Source organism: Salvelinus alpinus, chromosome 29, assembly GCF_045679555.1.
Source record: "Salvelinus alpinus chromosome 29, SLU_Salpinus.1, whole genome shotgun sequence".
Taxonomy (NCBI): Eukaryota; Metazoa; Chordata; class Actinopteri; order Salmoniformes; family Salmonidae; genus Salvelinus; species Salvelinus alpinus.
Window position 1 is genome coordinate 26,406,009 of NC_092114.1, and position 23,526 is coordinate 26,429,534.

The following is a 23,526-nucleotide window of genomic DNA, read 5'->3' on the forward strand; positions in this document are numbered from 1 at the left end:
ACTGACCTTGTTCGTCTTTCAGTCACCCATGTGGGTATAACCAATGAGGAGATGGCACGTGGGTACCTGCTAGAGGTCAACCGATTAATCGGAATGGCCGATTAATTAGGGACGATTTCAAGTTTTCATAACAATCGGTAATCGGCATTTTTGGACACCGATTGTGGCCGATTAAAAAAACAAAAACATTTTTTTATATTTTTTTTACCTTTAATTTAACTAGGCAAGTCAGTTAAGAACACATTCTTATTTTCAATGACGGCCTAGGAATGGTGGATTAACTGCCTTGTTTATGGGCAGAACGACAGATTTTTAACTTGTCAGCTCGGGGATTAGATCTTGCAACCTTCCGGTTACTAGTCCAACGCTCTAACCATACGCGAGTGCAGCAAGAAGCCAAGGTAAGTTGCTAGCGAGCATTAAACTTATCTTATAAAAAAACAATCAACCTTTACATAATCACTAGTTAACTACACATGGATGATGATATTACTAGTTTATCTAGCGTGTCCTGCGTTGCATATAATCGATGCGGTGCCTGTTATTTTCTCATCTAATCACAGCCTACTTTTCCAAACGGGTGAGGATTTAACAAGCGCATTCGCGAAAAAAGCACTGTCATTGCACCAATGTGTACCTAACCATAAACATCAATGCCTTTCTTTAAAATCAATACACAAGTATAGATTTTTAACCTGCATATTTAGTTAATATTGCCTGCTAACATGACTAACTTTTAACTAGGGAAATTGTGTCACTTCTCTTGCGTTCCGTGCAAGCAGTCAAGGTATATGCAGCAGTTTGGGCCGCCTGGCTCGTTGCGAACTGTATGAAAACCATTTATTCCTAACAAAGACCGTAATTAATTTTCCAGAATTGTACATAATTATGACATAACATTGAAGGTTGTGCAATATTTATACTTAGGGATGCCACCCGTTAGATAAAATACAGAATGGTTCCGTACTTCACTAAGAATAAACGTTTTGTTTTCGAAATGATAGTTTCCGGATTTGACCATATTAATGACCTAAGGCTCGTATTTCTGTGTGTTATTATGTTATAATTAAGTCTATGATTTGATATTTGATAGAGCAGTCTGACTGAGTGGTGGTAGGCAGCAGCAGGCTCGTAAGCATTCATTCAAACAGCACTTTTGTGCATTTGCCAGCAGCTCTTCGTTGTGCTTCAAGCATTGAGCTGTTTATGACTTCAAGCCTATCAACTCCCAAGATTAGGCTGGTGTAACCGATGTGAAATGGCTAGCTAGTTAGCGGGGTGTGCGCTAATAGCGTTTCAATCGGTGACGGCACTCGCTCTGAAACCTTGAAGTAGTTGTTCCCCTTGCTTTGCAAGGGCCGCGGCGTTTGTGGAGAAATGCATAACGATGCTTCGAGGGTGGCTGTTTTCGATGTGTTCCTGGTTCGAGCCCAGGTAGGGGCGAGGAGAGGGACGGAAGCTATACTGTTACACTGGCAATACTAAAGTGCCTATAAGAACATCCAATAGTCAAAGGTATATGAAATACAAATAGTATAGAGATGAATAGTCCTATATTAACTACAACCTAAAACTTCTTACCTGGGAATATTGAAGACTCATGTTAAAAGGAACCACCAGCTTTCATATGTTCTCATGTTCTGAGCAAGGAACTTAAACGTTAGCTTTTTTACATGGCACATATTGCACTTTTACTTTCTTCTCCAACACTTTGTTTTTACATTATTTAAACCAAATTGAACATGTTTCATTATTTATTTTAGGCTAAATTGATGTATTATATTAAGTTAAAATAAAAGTGTTCATTCAGTATTGTTGTAATTGTGATTTTTACAAATAAATAAATAAATATAATTGTCCGATTTAATCGGTGTCTGCTTTTTTTGGTCCTCCAATAATCGGTATCGGCGTTGAAAAATCATAATCGGTCGACCTCTAGTACCTGCTTCTATAAACCAATGAGGAGATGGGAGAGGCAGGACTTGCTGCGCGATCTGCGTCACAAATAGAACTGACTTCTCGTTGGCGAGCGCGCAATAATTGAATAATATAGATTTCTAAATTTATTTTGCAACGCTCGCGCATGCGATGTAGTCAGGGTATTAGTGACCCCAAACTTTTAAACGGTAGTGTATATGCTAGGCCTGCGTGTGCACTAGGATAGGTCCCACATTTAGTAACCACAGGCTCTTTTTGTCTGCCTGTATGTTGACCAGAATTAGAAGCCTCTTACTGTGAAATACCCAGCTAAAGTTCAGGTTATGTGACTTGCACTACTCTCTGTGAGAGACTACTGCTTAGTTGAAGTGTAAACTTTTAGGTCTGAATGAGTAACATAGCGAAGTCAAAAAGCCATGTTCTTCAGAATCTGAAAGCTGAGGATCTAGATACCTAGGTTGTAAAGGAACATTCTGTCAGATTTCCTGTGTTGTACATGATGTGTCAACACTTCCCGTGACCCCACCGCCCTTGTCTCGTTTGCACACTACAACCCCTTACCAGCATACTGTTCAAGAAGTGGAAGAACAACACATTGTGAAATATTTAATTCTCTGTTCTGATTTCTTGACTTAAGTTCGAGAGGGGGTAAGGGTTTGTCCCAAATGGCACCTTATTCACTACATAGCGCACTACTTTTAAGGATCTGGTCAAAAGTAGTGCACTATGTAGGGAATAGGGTGCTATTTGGGATGCAGACAGAGAAAGCCAGTTTTGATGAATAAGGTTGATAACGCGGGCCAGGGAAAGTGAAGGAAGGCATTGCGGAGTAAATACAATACAGTGCTTGTAACATGCACTCTGCAGGATGCACTGCACAGCCATGGGAATGAGGAAAGGAGCATCAGACAGTGAGGATTTGCATACAAACCTTCCGTTGCTAATTATTAACCAGTAGACAGCCTTGTTTATCATAGGTCTAACTCTGTCTTTTCTGTATTAGGCTACTCATTATAGCCTATGTCCCAACATTAGGCTCTAACTGGTTTGGTGAGAACAATAGGCAAGAAATAGGCCTACAAGTGCAAAATTGCAAATGCTCATCATTGTGTTGATTGCAATGTATAGATACAACCTGTGAGAACAAGTTAATCAAATTTAGGCAGTTGATTGAAGAAAAACATTTGTTTGTGGTTGAAATACTGCTTGGACAAGAAATCAAAATCTAAGTTCATTAGTCGCATACACAGATTTGCAGATGTTATTGCAGGTGCCGTGAAATGCTTGCAATCGTTTTTTATTGATAAATGATTTACGCCGCCTACCTTTTGATGGTGTGTGCAGTGCATCCTTATTCGCTATGAGCAAATGCAAAGGTTAGGCCTAATTGTTTAACAGCGTCTTTATGCATTGCTAGTTAGTGTTATGTATGTGGACTACCTTAAAGTTAACTCCTCTAAATATTTGAAATAATGTTTTGTTAGCAATGAAATAGAAAAATGCAGAGCACTTGACCCCTGACTTCTGCCACTCTCCTGGCCCATTTGGGCCATAGTGTCCTCTACTGTCAATTTTTCTCCATCGCTAACAGTACTACAGAAGAATAAAAAATAATTGTAATACTTGTGTATTATTGGGAAAAAGTGTTTCCAAAATACATTTGAATACCAAATTTGACATCCTAACCCTACAATAAGTACCCAGTTGCATAATTTTGTTTACTTGTCTTCCTCCTGTGCTATTCCAGAGAAGACTGCACTGTTAAATGATGGTACATTGTGTCCAATTTTATATTGATACACGTGTGAGGAAGCCAGTTGCTTTTGACTTGTCCTAGATCACATGTCAAACTCATTCCACAGAGGGCCGAGTGTCTGGCTTTTCACTCCTCCCTTGTACTTGTTTGATGAATTAAGGTAGCTGATTAGTAAGCAATTCCCCTCACCTGGTTTTGTAGGTCTTATTTGAAAGAGAAACAAAAACCAGCAGATATTATGCCCTCCATGGAATGAGTTTGACACCCCTGAGATGCTTGGGTGGCTGGAAGGTAGACGTGAAGTTACGAGAAAAGATAACAAGGAAAACAATATAAAACACGTTTGTGCTGCCTGATATTCAGAAGGATGTTGTTTAGGCCGGAGCACTAGATTTCTGTCAGGCTTTTAAAAGCTATGTTCAAATCCTTCGTGTTATGTCTGATCTTGGACTACGTCCCCATCCCTCCTTTCTGTTTGAGGCACCTGTCCTTTGGGCTGAATATTAAGCTTATGTGTATCTGAAGCAGAGCCAGCCATTATCCCCATGGAGTTGCCAGAGGCTGTGTATCTTGTGTCCGAAATAGTGCTGCTCTATTCCCAGCCCCCACCTGCACTATCATGCACTATGGATATGGCTGCAGGATAAAGCTGGCGCTAAAAGCATTCCTCGTCATTCTCTCCACCGTCTTGTTATATATTCGGACAGTGTAGTTTCTATTTTTAGCCAGTGCCAGGTTTAGCCTTTTTCCACACTCGCCGTGAAGGTCGTGGGGGGCTTTTGGCGGTACTGCCGGTGACAGGCAGGGGTTAAGCAGGTGAGGGCCGCTAGGCAGTGGGTCTTGTAGACAGGGGACAAGGTGTCAAGCCATTGTTTCAGACCTGAGGTCACAACAGCTCTAGAAATAGGCTGTCTCAAATGGCACCTATTCCCTAAATCAACTAGATTCGTCTGACAACCCCTGCCTTATATAGTGCACTACTTTTGACCATGGTCTGTAGGTATAGGGTGGCATTTGGGACATAGTCAGACAGGCCCCTGGTTGCTGATAGGCTCCAATATTCTCTGGGGGCCATGATTTTGAATTTGTAGAGTTGATTTTCTTGGACATTGTTTTTAAGTTGTGTAGTGATGTGATTTATATACAGTATTTGTCAACATTTTGGACACCTACTCATTCAAGTTTTTATTTTCTACATTGTAGAATAATAGTGCAGACATCAAAACTATGGAATAACACATTGAATCATGTAGTAACCAAAAAAGTGTTTTATATTTGAGATTATTCAAAGTAGCCACCCTTTACCTTGATGACAGCTTTGCACACTCTTGGCATTCTCTCAACCCGCTTCATGAGGAATGCTTTTCCAACAGTCTTGAAGGGGTTCCCACATATGCTGAGCACTTGTTGGCTGCTTTTCCTTCACTCTGCGGTCCAACTCATCCCAAACCATCTCAATTGGGTTGAGGTCGGGTGATTGTGAAGGCCAGGTAGTCTGATGCAGCACTTGAATCACTCTCCTTCTTGGTCAAATAGCCCTTACATAGCCTGGAGGTGTGTTTCAGGTCATTGTCCTGTTAAAAAACAAACGATTGTCCCACTAAGCGCAAACCAGGTGGGATGGCGTATCACTGCAGAATACTGTGGTAGCCATGCTGGTTAAGTGTGCCTTGAAATCGAAATAAATCACTGACAGTGTCACCAGCAAAGCACCATCACACCTCCTACTCCATGCTTCACGGTGGGAACCACACATGCAGAGATCATTCGTTAACATACTCTGCGTCTCACAAAGACACAGCGGTTGGAGCCAAAAATCTCAAATTTGGACTCATCAGACCAAAGGACAGATTTCCACCGGTCTAATGTCCATTAATCGTGTTTCTTGGCCCAAACAAGTATCTTCTTCTTTATTGGTGTCCTTTTAGTAGTGGTTTATTTGCAGCAATTTGACCATGAAGGCCTGATTCAGTCTCCTCTGAACAGTGGATGTTGAGATGTCTGTTACTAGAACTCAGTGACGCATTTATTTGGGCTGCAATTTCTGAAGCTGGTTACTCTAATGAACGTATCCTCTGCAGCAGAGGTAACTCTGGGTCTTCCTTTCCTGTGGCGGTGCTCATGAGAGCCAGTTTCATCATAGCGCTGGATGGTTTTTGCGACTGCACTTGAAGAAATGTCCAAAGTTCTTGGAATTTTTCGCATTGACTGACCTTCATGTCTTAAAGTAATGATGGACTGTAGTTTCTCTTTGCTTATTTGAGCTGTTCTTGCCATAATATGGACTTGGTCTTTTACCAAATAGGGCTAGCTTCTGTATACCACCCCTATGTTATCACAACACAACTGATTGGCTCAAATGCATTAAGAAGGAAAGAAATTCCAAATGTACTTTTAACAAGACACACCTGTTAATTGAAATGCATTCCAGGTGACATGAAGCTGGTTGAGAGAATGCCAAGAGTGTGCAAAGCTGTCATCAAGGCGAAGGGTAGCTACTTTGAAGAATCTCAAATAGAAAATTTGATTTGTTTAACACTTTTTTTGGTTACTACATGATTCCGTATGTGTTATCTCATAGATTTGATGTGTTCACTATTATTCTACAATGTAGAAAATAGTAAAATGAAGAAAAACACTTGAATGAGTAGGTGTGTCCAAACTAGTACTGTATATCTTTGCAAATAAACTAGTTTTATTGTAGATCTGTGCTTATTTCAAGGATGGCAACTTCCTGGTTTTAGGCGTATCAATTTTGTTCAACAGGCAGGAAAGTTGAGAACTGTCTAAAGCACAAGTGTATTACCCAGTGCATACTAACATCACCCTGTTGTTGGACAGGTAAACCTCTAGACAGTTGTGACTGCGGAGATGTCCAAGGCTCCAGATTCCCCTGCACGGTCCCGCTCCAGATCAAAGTCCAGATCCCGGTCTTACACGCGGTCTCGCTCGAGAAGCCGCTCCAGATCCAGGAAGCACCGCTACAGGTGAGGTTTATTTGAACTTCCTTCCCCTATTTGGCGGTCAATTGTGAAACATTTCTGTAATTTTTTTTACGATTGCATCTTCTATCAACAATGTTTTTCAGCCATCGTCGATGATGATGACGTTGTGATGTCACAAACTATGTTTTAGCATATTTGAGTCTGGCAGGGCAGCAAGCACACAGCAGGGCGACATGCCAAATGGCCTATTCCCTATTTGCCATAACCTAAAATGTTCAATACATGTGTGGTAGTTGCTAATGCAAGAGAACAATGTAGAAAGAATGGAGGGCACCAAAGCAGCGCAAAATGTCAGATGGGGCCTAACGTGTTTTTTGTTGTTTTTCCCTCCCTTCTCCAATGTTGGATGATGATCATGGGCCTTTTACAGCAGACACTGTCTGGCTTATTGTTTTAAAAATATTAATTTCCCCTTTTTCTCCCCATTTGATTTGAATGTGACTTGTTGGCCTAGCCTACTCAGAGAGACACTCTCTCCTTGCAAACCAAACTAACAATAGGCTATAGACCTACACATAGGCTACTATCAATAAAAGTTAAACTAATATTTGCGAAGTGTTTATTAATGTCCGTAAACTGGGCATATAAGCTCCCGTAGCAGAACTTTCAATTAATCAATCTTTAAATTAATCGATGATGAGTTGGTGTCATAGTTGTCTGGAAAAACAACTTTATTTTGAATAACTTTTTATATAAAAGTTGACAACAGTCAGAAAGCTATTAACACTTGCATGAACATTGTTTTAGGCTTAAAACGAATAGGCCTATTATCCAGGCTATGCCTTTTGCCTAGCAAACTGTACAAATCCTAAATATAGGCATACAAAATAAAATAGTAAAAAAAAAAAAAATGCTGCAAATAAGTCTTTCAAGATTTGACAGAGTATTTTTGCCTATACGATATGTATTTTGAATATAGGCTCCATTTAAAAATTTAAGTGCAATGTGGAACCATTAGGTCTATTTGTTTTTGTTGCCAAGTCTTAGGTAGGCCTAAAGGTTTCTGGCAAGGAGCACAAACATGTTCACCTTTTCTACCCCAGAGTAGCGCACTCAACAGGATGATTCACTTGTTAATGTTGACGGAGGTCCTTTGACCTGATAATTTTTTTTGCATATTCTGCAATTGACTTCGGTCAGGTCTGCTGCTGATCCCTCACCTTTATCATTCGGCCTGAAAGCGAAGACCTGCTTTCTTTTCCACCAAGTCAGCCATCGTTTTCCCCCTTCTGATTTAGCATAAGGCAGGCTATACTATAAGTGAAATCCCATCACTTCCTTTTTATGTCGGAAAGTAGCGTTCGTCACTAGTTACCACAGCCACAAAGTCAAAGCCAGCTTATTTCTGCAATTTCTCTTCATAAAATTTGATTTTAACCTTAACCACACTACTAACCTTATTCCTAACCTTAAATTGCGACCAAAAAGCAAATGTAGCCTAATGCCCGATGTCCACCAGATGCATTTTTTTTCTGGATGTCTAGCCAGCATTTTCCGTACTTGATGTCCAAGTGCTTCACTTTTCAACTAGCTAAAAGTTAGCGTTGCGGACTGCTCCATTGACAATGAATGACTTCCGCCGGAACACAGTTTGCGTCTGGTGGACCTAGATGATCAAGATGAAATAACAATGGCCTACACTTGATATGGCTATAATATTTGTTTTTAAAAGGTAAGCTAATAACTGATATCAGAGTATTTTTATGGATAAGAGAAACATACCAATTTGAAAATCATTCTATAGACTATATATATTTTTTTTTAATAACTAGGCCTAATACTGTTTTTTTGTTTTGAACAATGATTTAATGACATTGTTTGTGGCTTAGTAACAATTTAAATAAGAAAAATGACATGCACCTAATCACAGTTCTGGTATAACCAATGTGAACTTGTTTTTCCCACCAATTGACCCCTCTGTGTCTGTCTGCAGCTTCCTCAAACGCACAGAAAAGTAAGTTGATACTGTGATTTCAAAATGTCTAAAACCATGACTAAAGAGAGAGTATCAACAAATACAACAGAGCTCCTGTTTTTGAGTGAGTTCATGTTTACGTTTTTATTCAACACGTTTATAAGCCATGAAATGTGCTTCGCCACTCGCGCTGCAACCAGCATTGCAGCTTCAATAAATTAGTAGCAAAAGGCTGGAGTTATTATTGGTAGATGTGTTTTTTAATATAGAGGAATATCACTTTCTCTGGTCATAGGAGTAACAACATGAATTTGTGCATGAGGCAGAAATAATGTGGTATGACTTGATTTTTGCTATCAGCTGGAAGACTGTCCCCTTTTTGGTCAGTCTACATTGGAGGGCTAAGGGACTGTCTGACGGTGGGAGGCTGAACTTCTGATGCTCTCCCTCCACTGAGACAGACCATCAGATGCATGCACAATCAGTCCAGTAAAATAAAATAAAAACATATTTATTTAAATGTATGCTCGCTCAGCTGTGCCTCACAAGTAATACCACAAGTGATGATCTATAACCAGTGTGATCATATTCCTCAAGTTTTAAAATATATATATTTTTATGGTCTGAGAAGAACATTGGCAGGACAGTTTGAGCATAACCAATATGCAGTGATAATGTATTTGGCCTATAGCCTACTACAAACCTCATTGTTACAGAACTGTTTTAATAGGTTAGTGTTGCACAGACTTACGTTTTTTTTAAATGTTATGTTTAAAAGAATTCTGAGCGGTAGATCTTGGCCTTCATTTTGACTCTGTGATCTCGACTCAAAGTTTGGGGACCACTGCCTTACTGTATGAAGTTGTAATCCAGTCCTGTTTCTCATAGGATTACTGGGATGGAAAGCCTACCCACTATGAGATTTGAATATGTGTATCTCCTGTTCTTCAGCCTTGAGTTGGGCTATATCGATTCTTAGAATATTTTGGTAAAACAAACTTTCAATTAATGTATGTTTATCGCTTGCTCTTCTTTTGCTACTAGAAGACTAACCTCTCTTCATATTAAGGCTGATGTGCTGTATCCATTGAGGCTGTGACAATACCAGTATCACACATTTAAAAACGTTTTAAATTTTTTTTTTTGTAGCAAAATGAAAACACGAAGCCGACAAACTCTTTGGTCCTTTTTAAAGGGTAACTCTCAACTCCAATTTGAGCCTTTGCCCTACACTTTAAATTTGTAAAAAAATGCATTCAAGTGAGAAGTTGTGGGAATTGCTCAAATATTTATTTTGGTGGTGGGTAAATGTAGTTGTACCTGATCCCAACACATTCTCACTAAAGCATACTTACCAGAAGTGCACTGGCACACTCTGATAATAAAAATATGTGCATTGTAAGCAAATACGGCTCTGGACAGTTAGCTCACGGTGGTAAGGCGCCGAGTTCCTGACATCTATTGCTACTTGAGGTGTAAGTTCAAATCCCATGGGGTGGATTTTCTTGCCTTGAGGTGGTACCACTCAGCACATCTAGAAGGGAGTGTAGCCTACGAACTAGATTTACTACCAAAAGACCAAAATACACTGACAAGGTGAATCCAGGTGAAAGCTATGATCCCTTGTCGATGTCACTTGTTAAATTCACTTCAATCAGTGTAGATGGAGAGGAGACGGGTTAAAGAAGGATTTTTTTTTTTTTACGCCTTGAGACAATTGGGTCATGTATTGTGTATGTGTGTCATTCAGATTGTGAATGGGAAAGACAAAATATTTAAGTGCCTTTGAATGGGGTGTGGTAGGTGCCAGGCACACCGGTTTGAGTGTCAAGAGCTGCACCGCTGCTGGTCAACAGTTTCCCGTGTGTATCAAGAATGGTCCACCACCCAAAGGACATCCAGCCAACTTGACACAACTGTGGGAAGCATTGGAGTCAACATGGGCCAGCACCCCTGTGGAATACTTTCGACACCTTGTAGAGTTCATGCCCCAACGAACTGAGGCTGTTCTGAGGGCAAAGCGGGGTCCAACTCAATATTAAGAAGGTGCCCCTAATGATTTGTACAGTCGGTGTATATCACTTTTGCAACGAACTGTCAAAATGAAAACCAGAATTGAAGTGTGTTAGTATAACTAAGCCTAAAATGTTTCTCCGTGAAAGTTACTCTTTAACCTCCTGTATGCTAAATATTGTGTGCTATAGCTAGGAAAATAAATAAATGTGACTCAATGACACCATGATGATGTTTATTTCCAACATGAGGGCTGTTTTCCTAAAGAAGTTAAATCCGCTTAGTGTTTTGTTTCCTTGCCACAATACTAATGAGTATTGTGATACTGGTATCATCCTGGCCCTAGTATCAATGCTCTGGTACAGTCTACAGCCTCTTTTCCAGATGACACATTATAGGGCCTGTTACAAAACCTCGCTCCAGTCTTCTGTTGAGTTGTACATTTTGTGAGTGACATAATAAAATAGTGCACTTACATAACATGCAGGGAGTGACGCCATCAGTTTTGATAAATGATTTAGTCAGCCTTTTGTTTCAGAGGAATACTTAAATCCTTTTGATTTGACTCATAATTTCGGTTGGTTCTTTGCTCTGAAGTTGAAGGGTTGCCAGACAGCGTTCAGCACTTTGTCGGTACGTTTTCAGCTGTTAGGACTTTAATGAGGAATTATATGGGCCCGGCGTCAGTTACGTCACAACTTAGTTTTTCATGACTGAGCTTTGTAATTAAAAAAATACATATTGATATTAAGTAGGCTATTGTTAAAGTTTGATCCCACTCTGGCAGGAGATGTTGTTTTTATGCCATGCTTTAGGCTCAAAACAGGACGCTCTGTCAGTTTAATGGTCAACAATGCATAAGACAAGTGACATACATTTGAGTGATTTGTCCAAGGGGAAAGTAATGGCTGGAAGTGCATACTTTTATAAAGAGAGAAGGAAAAGTAATGGCTGGAAGTGCATACTTTTATAAAGAGAGAAGGAATTGGCAGAAGGGAGGTGTGGGGGGGAGAACCCAGGCCAAACCCCCTTCTCCCCACTCCCTTCAAGGATTAGAGTGAAAATGCTTCCTGTTTTGGCCCAATGTGTACCGCCTCTTTCCACTGCTCCAGTCCCTCCACATGCACCCTCACCAGACATGGGGAGTCCCTCACTACTGTGAGTGTTATATGTTGCTCACTGCTTAGCACATCACCTCCAGAATATTCCAATGAAAAGGCGCAAGCGGTAAGTTATGGGGGATTTTATTAGAGGCTTACATGACGGATTTGGCTGTTTGGGGGTTCCCCCCAACCCCTCTGCTGTACATGGTGTGTTGTGTAATTATTAGATATTACTTGTTAGATATTACTGCACTGTCTGAGCTAGAAGCACAAGAATTTCGCTACACCCGCAATAACATCTGCTAAACACGTGTATGTGACCAATAAAACTTGATTTGATGGGTAGAAACTAATCTCCGGTTTGCTTGCTGCATGGGTTCTAATTTGGGTTTTGTTGTGAGGCCCCAATTTGCATTCGTCATTTAAAAAATTTGCCTGCTAGTTAGTATTTTCCATGATATGTAAGGTGTGCTGATGTACTGTAGGCACGGTACTTTCAATGTTATTGTACTTCTACTGCTACCACAATGGGGTTTTCCATTTCATTCTTTGTACATTATTTCCATTGATTTAAGACAGATGTAAGAATCTTCTCCCTGTGTGTGTAACAGGCAAGACATGATCTTAAACTTTTCGAAAGGTGTTAGACCTAGATAGCAGACTTTTATGCTCCAGGATTTAACCAAATGCATTGGCTTGTGGCTACATTTGCATGAATAGGCCTACATTTGATTTGTTTTCGTAAGAAACGCTGGCTATTTTATTCCATATAATGCTAGAATGGGCACTTCTCCTGCTCTTTCCATCTGGTCAAAGGGCACCTTGAAGTGAAGATGTTTGAATGTTGAGACTCCAGAGGAAAATGGCAGCAGTAGTATATTTGCTGAGTTGAACTCTGGCTGAGTTGTAATTGGTGATGTAGTGTATGGTTTTGTAGCTCCCCCGAGTGGACAGAATACTCCATTAACACAGTCCCTCAGTCCCATCCACTTGGAGCACAACCAGTTAATTTACAGTCTCTTTTTTTTTGCCTGATAGTCTGTGCTGTTTGCTTAATTCACTCCCAGCTATTGAATACACCTGAGGGGCAGTTGTGTAAAGTACTTAAGTAAAAACACTTTAAAGTACTACTTAAGTCGTTTTTTTTTTGGCATCTGTACTTTACTTTACTATTTATATTTTTGCCAACTTTTACTTCTACATTCCTAAAGAAAATAATGTACTTTTTACTCCATTTTCCCTGACACCCAAAAGTACTCGTTACATTTGGACAGGAAAATTGTCCAATTCACACACTTCTCAAGAGAACATCCCTGGTCATCCCTACTGCCTCTGATCTTGCAGACTCGCTAATCACAAATACTTTGTTTGTAAATGATGTCTGAGTGTTGGAGTGTGCCCGTGGCTATCCATGAATAAATAAGTCTAGCAAATTGTGTGGTCCGGTTTGCTTAATATAAGGAATTTGAAATTATTTATACTTTCACTTTTGATACTTAAGTATATTTTAGCAATTGCATTTACTATTGATACTTAATTATATTTCAAACCAAATACTTTTACTCAAGTAGTATTTTACTGGGAGGCTTTCTCTTTTACGTGAATCATTATCTATTAAGGTATCTTTACTTTTACTCAAGAATGACATTTGAGTACTTTTTCTACCATTGCTGATGGGTATACTAAGAAGCAAGCTAGGTCTACTCAGTTTTCTTTTCTTTTTTTCTTCTTTTTTAAAAACTGAAGTTAGCTTCACATTCCATCTTATTTATGGATAGCCAAGGGCACACTCCAACACTCAGACATCATTTACAAACAATCCGTACTACGAAGGTGGATATTGCTCATCTGCCTCTAGCAGGCTTGTAACTGCGCATGCATGTCTGACATGGCTCGTTGAATGCCAAACTCTTCATTGAGACAGTGCTGAAACATCAATCCATGGGCAAGTCACTTTCATTTGAACCGAAAACATTTCTTTAATTTAGATATCTTTCAAATTCAGCCGGGTATGGTGTGAAATATACTTTTAGAAGTGCTGTCTTTTATTGTGTTACTTTGGTGTGGTTATCAATGCACGATCACCTTTTTTTCACACTCCTATGATAAAATAATTGTGTTAAGTAATTTCAAATGCATTTGTCATTACTAAATTGGTAATGTGCTAGTTATTTTAACAATTTTTTTTTGCACACAAACACATTTTGATTAGAAAAGTATTTTATCTGTTGTCTTCCTCAAATGAAGTAGATGATGACTAAATATTTGCGAGAGGGAGGGAATCAGGTTTAAATTGATCCTCAACTCATGGCTCAGAGACTTCATTTAGGATAAATGTAGTTAGCCCTGATTTAGCCTGCCCTGGAGCAGGTTAGATCTGAAAGATTCATTGCCATAGACATTTACCTGGCTAAAAGGTGAGCCACATTCATGGTACCGGTTATCCCAAGTTGAACTCAGTTGACCAAATTTACTCCGCCAACTCAAACTACATTCGTAGTATAGGGCTCTGACCTGATTATTTTAAAAAATTTCTGGATCTGTTAATGTTGTGTTACTGTTTAGCCAACTACATTTTCTGGTCAAGCGACCATAATCTCCAGGCAAGTAAAAACTGCTCCTGACTGGAGGAATGGGCAAGTGCCTTTTTGAGAACTTAATGTCAATCCCTGTGGGGTTTATTCCATGTTCTCTGTGAGTGAATTGTCTGGAGACGGGCAAACGCACACCTGAGTTGGCAAAGTGCAGGCTGGCGAAACAAAACACTTTTCCTCTCTGTCTGAATACACCAGACTGGATCTCAACATGTGTTTATGGTTTACAATGTTTTAGGCTACCTCCTGAAACTTGTATGGGCGTTGATTACACAATATCTTTTAACATACCTCTTCTGTTTTCTTCTCTTCTCCTAGTTCCAGGTCTCGCTCCCGCTCCAGATCTCACTCTCCGTCCCACGGCAGGAACTATCCCACCAGAGACTACCAGAACAACCAGGGTTACCAGGGTTACCAGAGAGGCTACAACCGCGGCTTCCGCAGACCCTTCTACTTCCGCGGTAGAACCCGGGGCTTCTACCCTCGTCGTGGTTACCAGAGAGGAGGGAACAGCTATGGCTACAGAGCCAACAACTGGCGGGGGGGTGGCTACCGGGACGGGCCACACCGCGACCAGGATCACCACGGTCCGCATAGCCCCAGGAGAGGCCGCTCACGCTCCCGCACTCCTAGGAAACGCTCGGGCAGCCGCAGCCACTCTCGGTCTCGATACTCTGACCGCTCGTCCTCCAGGGGTTCTCGGTGGTCTCGGGGGCGCCACAGCTCGTCTCGCTCCCGCTCCTCGTCCCCGCGGCAACGCCGCAGCAGCCCTAGCTCGGGGAAGCCCGGCTCCAAGGATGTAAAGGACACGCCTACGCCAGCAGAGGCCAAGGGGGAGAGCGGAGGAGGGGCTGGGGAGCAGGCAGAAGGACAGGGGGGAGAGGCCAGTAGTCATGATAAGGATTCTGCTGGGAAATGGCAGGGTCTGAGTGACTATGACACCAGCCCCAAACGCAGCAGTCCTGCTGTTGCTGCCAACCAGGGAAAATCAGAACCCAAAGGGCCGTTGTGGAGAACCATCGGCAACACTGGCAGTGCTCCCTCCACCCACAGCCCACCGGGCTCCACCAAGGCCGGGCCAACCGCCTCCTTCAGCGGGTTTGGCTTCCTTGGCAAGGAGGATCCCACCAGGGCAGACGATAAGAGTGCCATTTCCTCTGCTTTCAAAAAGTATGTTCCATACTTCCCATTATATTCTGCTACATTTGTCTTTTATCATACCTGTTTTGTTTTGTTTTATTTAATTTTTGTTGAGTTTTCTTCATCCCAGTTTGTGATTGTAATTATTATTTTAAAATTGTTCAGTCTGTGCTCAGTTACCTGAATACAGCTAAAACTGTATGCCATTGTCAATGGCAGTCCTCTTCGCATTTCAAATGCAAGTGACAACGTTTAAAAAGTCACTGGCTGTTGTCCTCTGCTATGCATTGAAAGTAGGTTCAGTTGTATGAAATCCCCCTAATTTTGGAGGTGGTGATTAAGTATAATTATTACAATACCAGACCTATGCTATTGTAAGTGTTACATGTCATTCTGTGGTGTTGTCACCTCTATGGTTGTGCTGTCTTGTTTGTTTTCTTTTCTGTTTGTTGATCATCCAATATTTGTACCCCTTGTGACGAAATGCATTTGAATTTAATCAGTGCCCTGTTAGAAAACTGGGATTCTGTAACACAACTAGACATTCTCCTTTGTATAACATGTTGTAAAGGTCCATTTACTTCTCTGTCTGATTGTCCAGGTTCTTGGCAGAAAACAAGAGCAAAAAGCAGCAGGCGGCGGCAGAGTGGGAGAATGGCCGGGACAGGGACCAAAGCACCACGGACGGAGACGGCAGAGAGAAAGGCAAGAGCAGGACTAGCAGTGGCCTCTTAAACATAACAGCAGCTTCCTTCAGCTCCAAGGCCGATAAGTCCCTGCCCTTCCTGGACAAAGCTGAAGAGGCCTTCCTCAAGTCTCAGGCTGCAGGGAGGGAGTGGGAGAGGGAGGCGGAAGAGGAGGCCAAGCCCAAAGGAGCCACCCTGACGACACGGGACGTGTTTGGGAAGTGGGAAGACGAGCCCCATTACTACCCCCCAGGGAAGGACGAGGAGAGACTGAGAGACACGGCCGACGACGTGGTGGAAGACCTGGAGCACATGGAAGAGGAGCTCTACCGCAGCCGCAAGCAGGCCTCCAAGAAAGAAGAGAAGTCCAAGAAGAAGGAGAAGAAAGACAAGGAGAAGAGCAGTACATCCCCAGCCATAGTAACCGTGGCCCTTAGGGGTTCAGGTAGCAGGGAGAAGGACAGGCCCCTGGCCCTATTCCCCGTCTCTAGGGTGGAGTCACCCCTACTCAGGCCCTCTGGAAAGAGGGATGACTTTGAGCTTAGTATCAACTCCTTTGACAAGATGCCCAGGTAAGCAGCATTACCATTATTGTTCATCAACAGACTGCTTGGAGGGTTAATGTTTTCTGAAAATATAATTTTTAACACTGGATAGTTTTTGATCTGCCTGAAAGTTAAAAATGTTATGGAACTCATCACGGTCTTGAACAAAACAGTTTTGTATCTGCTTGATCCACCTGGTCTCTCTTTCTCAGCTCCTCTGGAGGTCTGACCAAGGAGCGTGGTATGTCCAGGGATCTGGTGCATCCCGCTAAGAAAGATCACGGAGAGTTCCGTTCCATCTTCCAGCATATTCAGGCGGCTCAGCTCAGACGCAGCCCCTCGGAGCTGTTTGCGCAGCACATTGTCACCATTGTGCACTACATCAAAGGTAAGGTCTCTTATTGGGGACCATAAAGTGCTGTCTATGAAGCCACAGACACAACAAGGACAGCAGTGGGGTTTAGCTTTTGAAATATTCACTAGTTCCATGGACTGTTCAATCACTTGTCCCTTTGTAGGATTTGATGTAAATCTACCAGCCACTCAGATTATTTACCAGCCAAAATATATATTTTCTGCTAAAATGACACTATCTTGGGTTAGCTATAAACATTTTTGGTAGGAGCGTTATCTTCTCTTCCTTAGCATTTGAAACTCATACATAGAAAAACAACCTAGCTTGTGAACAAAACAAGGACAAAGTCTCACTTCAGTAGACTTTAGCTTCAAGTAAACTTTCATGCCTGTATGCAGCGTTTCTAAAAATGAATCTTTCACTCAGTTCTTCATGTGTGCACAGCCCAGCCGGGTAGTGTTGCAGCACAAGGTGGAATGGGCTATATAGGATTTGTAGTTCTTTGACGATTTTACAATAAATGTGGTCATACTTGACTTTTTTGTTATTTCTTTTATTCACAAAAAGGCAAGTGAAATGTTTGCACAGTGGAGCCCTGAACACCCGCCAACGTGGCTGGTGAAATAGATATCTTACCCGCCAAAGTCTAATATTAGGCTCTGGTCTGTTAGAGATGTCCATTGACTAGAAAGACTATATAAATATTGTATCTGTCCTCCATTTGCAGCCCAACATTTCAGCTCTTCAAGCATGACTTTAAGTGAGCGATTTGCCATGTACCAAAGAAAAACCGCTGAGATGGAATTGATGAAGCCAAGGAAGAGTCCAGAAATCCATAGGTAAGGCAGTCTTTCTCATAACTGTGTCAGCCAGTATTGGCTGCCTTCTTTTCAGATTGCTATGAGTTTACGTCAAGCATTCAATATACAGTCGTATGAAAAAGTTTGGGCACCCCTCTGGGGCTGCATAATAATTTACTCTGTCGTCACAGAAAATGATCACAGTGGCATGCCATTCATTTTCTAATAAAAGCTGAGTACTGGGGTATTGTCCAGACAAAGATTTTTAGTGTAGCAATATTAAGTTGTATGGAATTAAATCAGATGTGAAAAATAGGCTATGCAAAAATGTGGGCACCCTTGTCATTCTGTTGATTTGAATACCTGTAACTACTTAGCACTGAATAACTGGAACACACAATTGGTTTGGTGAGCTCATTAAGCCTTGAACTTCATAGACAAGTGCATCCAATCATGAGAAAAGTTATTTAAGGTGGCCAATTGCAAGTTGTTGTTCTCTTTGACTCTCCTCTGAAGAGTGGCAACATGGGGGCCTCAAAACAACTCTCAAATGACCTGAAAACAAAGATTGTTCAACATTATGGTTTAGAAGAAGGCTACAAAAAGCTATCGCAGAGATTTAAGCTGTCAGTGTCCACTGTGAGGAACATAGTGAGGAAATGGAAGACCACAGGCACAGTTCTTGTTCAGGCCAGAAGTGGCAGGCCAAGTAAAATATCGGAGAGGCAAAGGCGAAGGATTGTGAGAACGGTCAAAAACAGCCCACAGACCTGAATATCATTGAGAATCTGTGGGATGATTTGAAGTGGGCTGTCCATGCTCGGCAACCATCAAACCTAACTGAACTGGAGATGTTTTGTAAGGAGGAATGGTCCAAAATACCTTCATCCAGAATCCAGACACTCATTAGAGGCTATGGGAAGCGTCTAGAGGCTGTTATTTTAGCAAAAGGAGTCTCTACTAAATATTGATGTGATTTTTCTATTGGGGTGCCCAAATTTATGCACCTGTCTAATTTTGTTTTGATGCATATTGCACATTTTCTGTTAATCCAATAAACCTCATTTCACTACTGAAATATTACTGTGTCCATCAGTTATTTGATAGATCAAAATGAAATTGCTGATCCAAACACCCAATTATTTATAAATGGAAATCATGGAAATTGTCAGGGGTGCCCAAACTTTTTCATACGACTGTAGCTGCAAAGGTGTGTGTTCAACAAATTAAATACTCTCAAATACGTTGACACTATAGTGTGTTAAGTACATGCTTTGATGAAGTCATATCCAACTCACCTTGTGTTTTCCTTTTGTGTTCTCCTCCAGGAGAATCGATGTCTCCCCCAGTGCGTTTAAGAGACACTCTCACCTGCTAGAGGAGCTGGAGGACTGCAGCTACAAGGTGACCGGCCTTTTTGACATTTGATGTAAAAATGTAAGGTGATTGAGACGATCCAAAGCAGCAGTGTTCAGCTTGTGCTTTTCTTTTAAAGGAGATGCATAAGTCTAAATCAAAAGAGCCCAATTTGTGTATTGTAATCCCAAGCGAGCCCCCCAGCCTATGAGATATGGTTCTTGGGTACGTATGTACGTACCCAAGAAAAAGCTAAAAGGAGGTGACTTAAGATGCTGTGTCCAAGCCTCTCATGGGACCCTAAGCAATGCCATCGTAAGTATTTCTCCTCAAACAAGCAACATGTTTTCAAGTTCAGTAAAAATGATTTAGTTTAAAGGATACAGTGGGGAGAACAAGTATTTGATACACTGCCGATTTTGCAGGTTTTCCTACTTACAAAGCATGTAGAGGTCTGTAATTGTTATCATAGGTACACTTCAACTGTGAGAGACGGAATCTAAAACAAAAATCCAGAAAATCACATTGTATGATTTTTAAGTAATTAATTTGCATTTTATTGCATGACATAAGTATTTGATCACCTACCAACCAGTAAGAATTCCGGCTCTCACAGACCTGTTAGTTTTTCTTTTAGGAGCCCTCCTGTTCTCCACTCATTACCTGTATAAAAGACACCTGTCCACACACTCAATCAAACAGACTCCAACCTCTCCACAATGGCCAAGACCAGAGAGCTGTGTAAGGACATCAGGGATAAAATTGTAGACCTGCACAAGGCTGGGATGGGCTACAGGACAATAGGCAAGCAGCTTGGTGAGAAGGCAACAACTGTTGGCGCAATTATTAGAAAATGGAAGAAGTTCAAGATGACGGTCAATCACCCTCGGTCTGGGGCTCCATGCAAGATCTCACCTCGTGGGGCATCAATGATCATGAGGAAGGTGAGGGATCAGCCCAGAACTACACAGCAGGACCTGGTCAATGACCTGAAGAGAGCTGGGACCACAGTCTCAAAGAAAACCATTAGTAACACACTACGCCGTCATGGATTAAAATCCTGCAGCGCACGCAAGGTCCCCCTGCTCAAGCCAGCGCATGTCCAGGCCCGTCTGAAGTTTGCCAATGACCATCTGGATGATCCAGAGGAGGAATGGGAGAAGGTCATGTGGTCTGATGAGACAAAAATAGAGCTTTTTGGTCTAAACTCCACTCGCCGTGTTTGGAGGAAGAAGAAGGATGAGTACAACCCCAAGAACACCATCCCAACCGTGAAGCATGGAGGTGGAAACATCATTCTTTGGGGATGCTTTTCTGCAAAGGGGACAGGACGACTGCACCGTATTGAGGGGAGGATAGATGTGGCCATGTATCGCGAGATCTTGGCCAACAACCTCCTTCCCTCAGTAAGAGCATTGAAGATGGGTCGTGGCTGGGTCTTCCAGCATGACAACGACCCGAAACACACAGCCAGGGCAACTAAGGAGTGGCTCGGTAAGAAGCATCTCAAGGTCCTGGAGTGGCCTAGCCAGTCTCCAGACCTGAACCCAATAGAAAATCTTTGGAGGGAGCTGAAAGTCCGTATTGCCCAGTGACAGCCCCGAAACCTGAAGGATCTGGAGAAGGTCTGTATGGAGGAGTGGGCCAAAATCCCTGCTGCCATGTGTGCAAACCTGGTCAAGAACTACAGGAAACGTATGATCTCTGTAATTGCAAACAAAGGTTTCTGTACCAAATATTAAGTTCTCCTTTTCTGATGTATCAAATACTTATGTCATGCAATAAAATGCTAATTAATTACTTAAAAATCATACAATGTGATTTTCTGGATTTTTGTTTTAGATTCCGCCTCTCACAGTTGAAGTGTACCTATGATAAAAAATTACAGACCTCTACATGCTTTGTAAGTAGGAAAACCTGCAAAATCGGCAGTGTATCAAATACTTGTTCTCCCCACTGTATCTTAAAAGCATGCTCCTGTTTCCCATGAGTGTGTATATGTCTGTTGATGTGAATGTCTGTTACTTGGCCAAGTTACTCCGTTTAATAAAGCCTTAGAAAATGAACTAAGATTACATTAACACACGTGATTGATCTGTTTACTTGAGTACATCAATTCAAAATACTTTGATATAGAGCTTAAGTTATTTGGAAGAGAACATTTCAAGATGGCCTTAGCTCTCTGGAGGGATGCATTTATTGTGCAATCACCAGCAGATGGGGTGCAATACTACAAACACACACCATCTTTTTTTCACTGCATGTTTAAAACATTTTTTTTTTTTACTTAATCTTTGATATATATTCATAGGTTGTACCTCAGTCACTGTCACGCCATGCCATTGTTATGAACGTTCTCAAGATGCCCTCGTGATAAGCCCAGTTATTCTGAACGGAGGCTAATGACTGTTTTGTTTAAATTATACGATTGTGACCTGGAAATTTGACATTGCTAAAGTAGGCAAATATTTTGTAGGTAGCAACTTTGCCATCATTATCATGCTGTCAAATTTACTTTAGACAGATGGAAATGTCATTATCTTGCAAAGTTTCTCAAAAATAGCTAGCAATGCTAATGTTAGCCAGCTAAAAACTGGTGGTCTTCCCTCAATCTTAGCTAGCTAGCTAATGTTATACTGCATCTAAAGTCAATCTGGCGACATCACAATGATGACTGTTTTCTTACTAATTATTTTTGTATTTCCAAGACACTGTAATGCACTTTTGAATAAATCTTCATCAGCGCTCATTGACAATGCATTGAATAGAATGCTCAGTAAGGCATAAGTCCTAAAACAAATGTTCAAAACAATATTGTGACAAAACGTGCAACCCATGAAATGGAAAGGAATCATTACTTCATTATGTTGCCCACTTCTAAGTTGTGGTATCGGAAGTGGCAAATAACATAGACAGCACTTCCATATCTCCACAGGATCAGGGTAAAAAACCTAAAGGTGACCCAATGGACCTGCGTCTGGATATAGAGCGCCGTAAAAGGTTTTCTGGGAAGGAGCCTGGGCAGCATAAACGGGACGGGGGCAAGGGCTCCGGAGGCTCCCGAGGACCCAGCCAAGAGAGATCCTCAGAGAAATCTGCCAAACACCACAAGAAATCCAAGTAGGCTTATTATAGTTTACTTTAAAATCACCTCCCTATAGTCTCCTCCGTCCCTGAATTGTTTCTTTCATTGAAATGTGGTTATATAAACTATATGCATGTCATTTTCTCCACCCCAGGGTTTCTTTGCGATTTAATGTTCAGCACTTAAAATATAGATCCAGTTAAAATGGAGTCTAATTGTAATTTCCCCTTTTACCCCTCTCGCTCACAGAAAAACCAAGAAGAAGCGTGATCGCTCTCCATCCTCCTCCTCTTCCTCCTCCTCTCCCTCTCCCTTCAGAGGAGGGTTCAGAGGTAAAGACCACATGATGGGGGAGGAGATGGAGCACATGGACCAGGGCTACAGTAAACCTCGCTTCGGGCCCCGGGACTACGGAGGCCCCATGGATAGGGGTCTCCCCCGGGATTATGAGGGCCACATGGAGAGGGGTCCCCCCCGGGATTACGAGGGCCACATGGATAGGGGCCGAGGACGTGGAGGAGGATTTGTAAGTTCTGCTCTCTGTGTGATGTATTCTACTGTTTCACCTAGCCAGCCTACTGTATGGACTGGAGTGCACTATGGAATGACTTTGATTGTCTTGTAATTTTCTATCTTTATAACTTCGCTATAGACTGTGCTTCTCTGCTCTGTTCCTTCCTCCTAATGATGATGATGATGATGATAAGGAGAATGAGGAGGATGATGATACTATTTCACACTTAATCCATACCTGATTACTAAAGGTAAAGTAATACTCATGTGACATTCAGAAACACAATACTCAAAGCAGAAGCCTGACTCCTCCTTCTCTCCACAGCCAACTGAGAGCCCCTGGTGTTCTCTTTCGCTTGCTCGCTCTCTCGCTCTCCATCTCTGATGTATTTGATCTTTACATCGGGACTGCTTTCCTGCAGCTATAATTTTTTATTCAGGTCCAAGCCCTCAGTCCAAGCCCTCAGTCCAAGCCCTCAGTCCAAGCCCTCAGTCCAAGCCCTCAGTCCAAGCCCTCAGTCCAAGCCCTCAGTCCAAGCCCTGCAAATATTGGAAATTATAATAGTTGATTGTGCTCAGACCAAGTTTCTCCTAGGTACATATCTAGGATCAGCTTCCCCTCCCTCAATCCTAACCTTAACCATTAGTAGGGGAAATGCTAGATCAGTGTTTATGGGCAACTTCACTCTACACCCCCAGTCTGACCCTGTTTGTTTTGGTTT

At 41.7% G+C, this 23,526-nt stretch overlaps 1 protein-coding gene across 8 annotated transcripts in view; it reads left to right on the top strand.

Annotated features, from left to right (window-relative positions):
- thrap3b (thyroid hormone receptor associated protein 3b) overlaps positions 1-23,526 on the top strand; it is a 46,672-nt gene that overhangs the window by 19,458 nt on the left and 3,688 nt on the right. For 5 of the 8 annotated variants that reach the window (XM_071375374.1, XM_071375376.1, XM_071375373.1 and 2 more), the window contains exons 2-10: positions 6,536-6,681; positions 14,643-15,494; positions 16,066-16,722; positions 16,908-17,083; positions 17,778-17,889; positions 19,179-19,254; positions 19,399-19,521; positions 22,142-22,326; positions 22,541-22,817. In XM_071375374.1, the coding sequence (XP_071231475.1) occupies positions 6,566-6,681; positions 14,643-15,494; positions 16,066-16,722; positions 16,908-17,083; positions 17,778-17,889; positions 19,179-19,254; positions 19,399-19,521; positions 22,142-22,326; positions 22,541-22,817 (2,574 nt within the window). In that variant the 5' untranslated portion in view covers positions 6,536-6,565. Of the gene's footprint in view, positions 1-6,535; positions 6,682-14,642; positions 15,495-16,065; positions 16,723-16,907; positions 17,084-17,777; positions 17,890-19,178; positions 19,255-19,398; positions 19,522-22,141; positions 22,327-22,540; positions 22,818-22,943; positions 23,056-23,526 lie in introns of all 8 variants that reach the window. The other 3 variants (XM_071375379.1, XM_071375377.1, XM_071375378.1) reach the window with 3 other exon arrangements.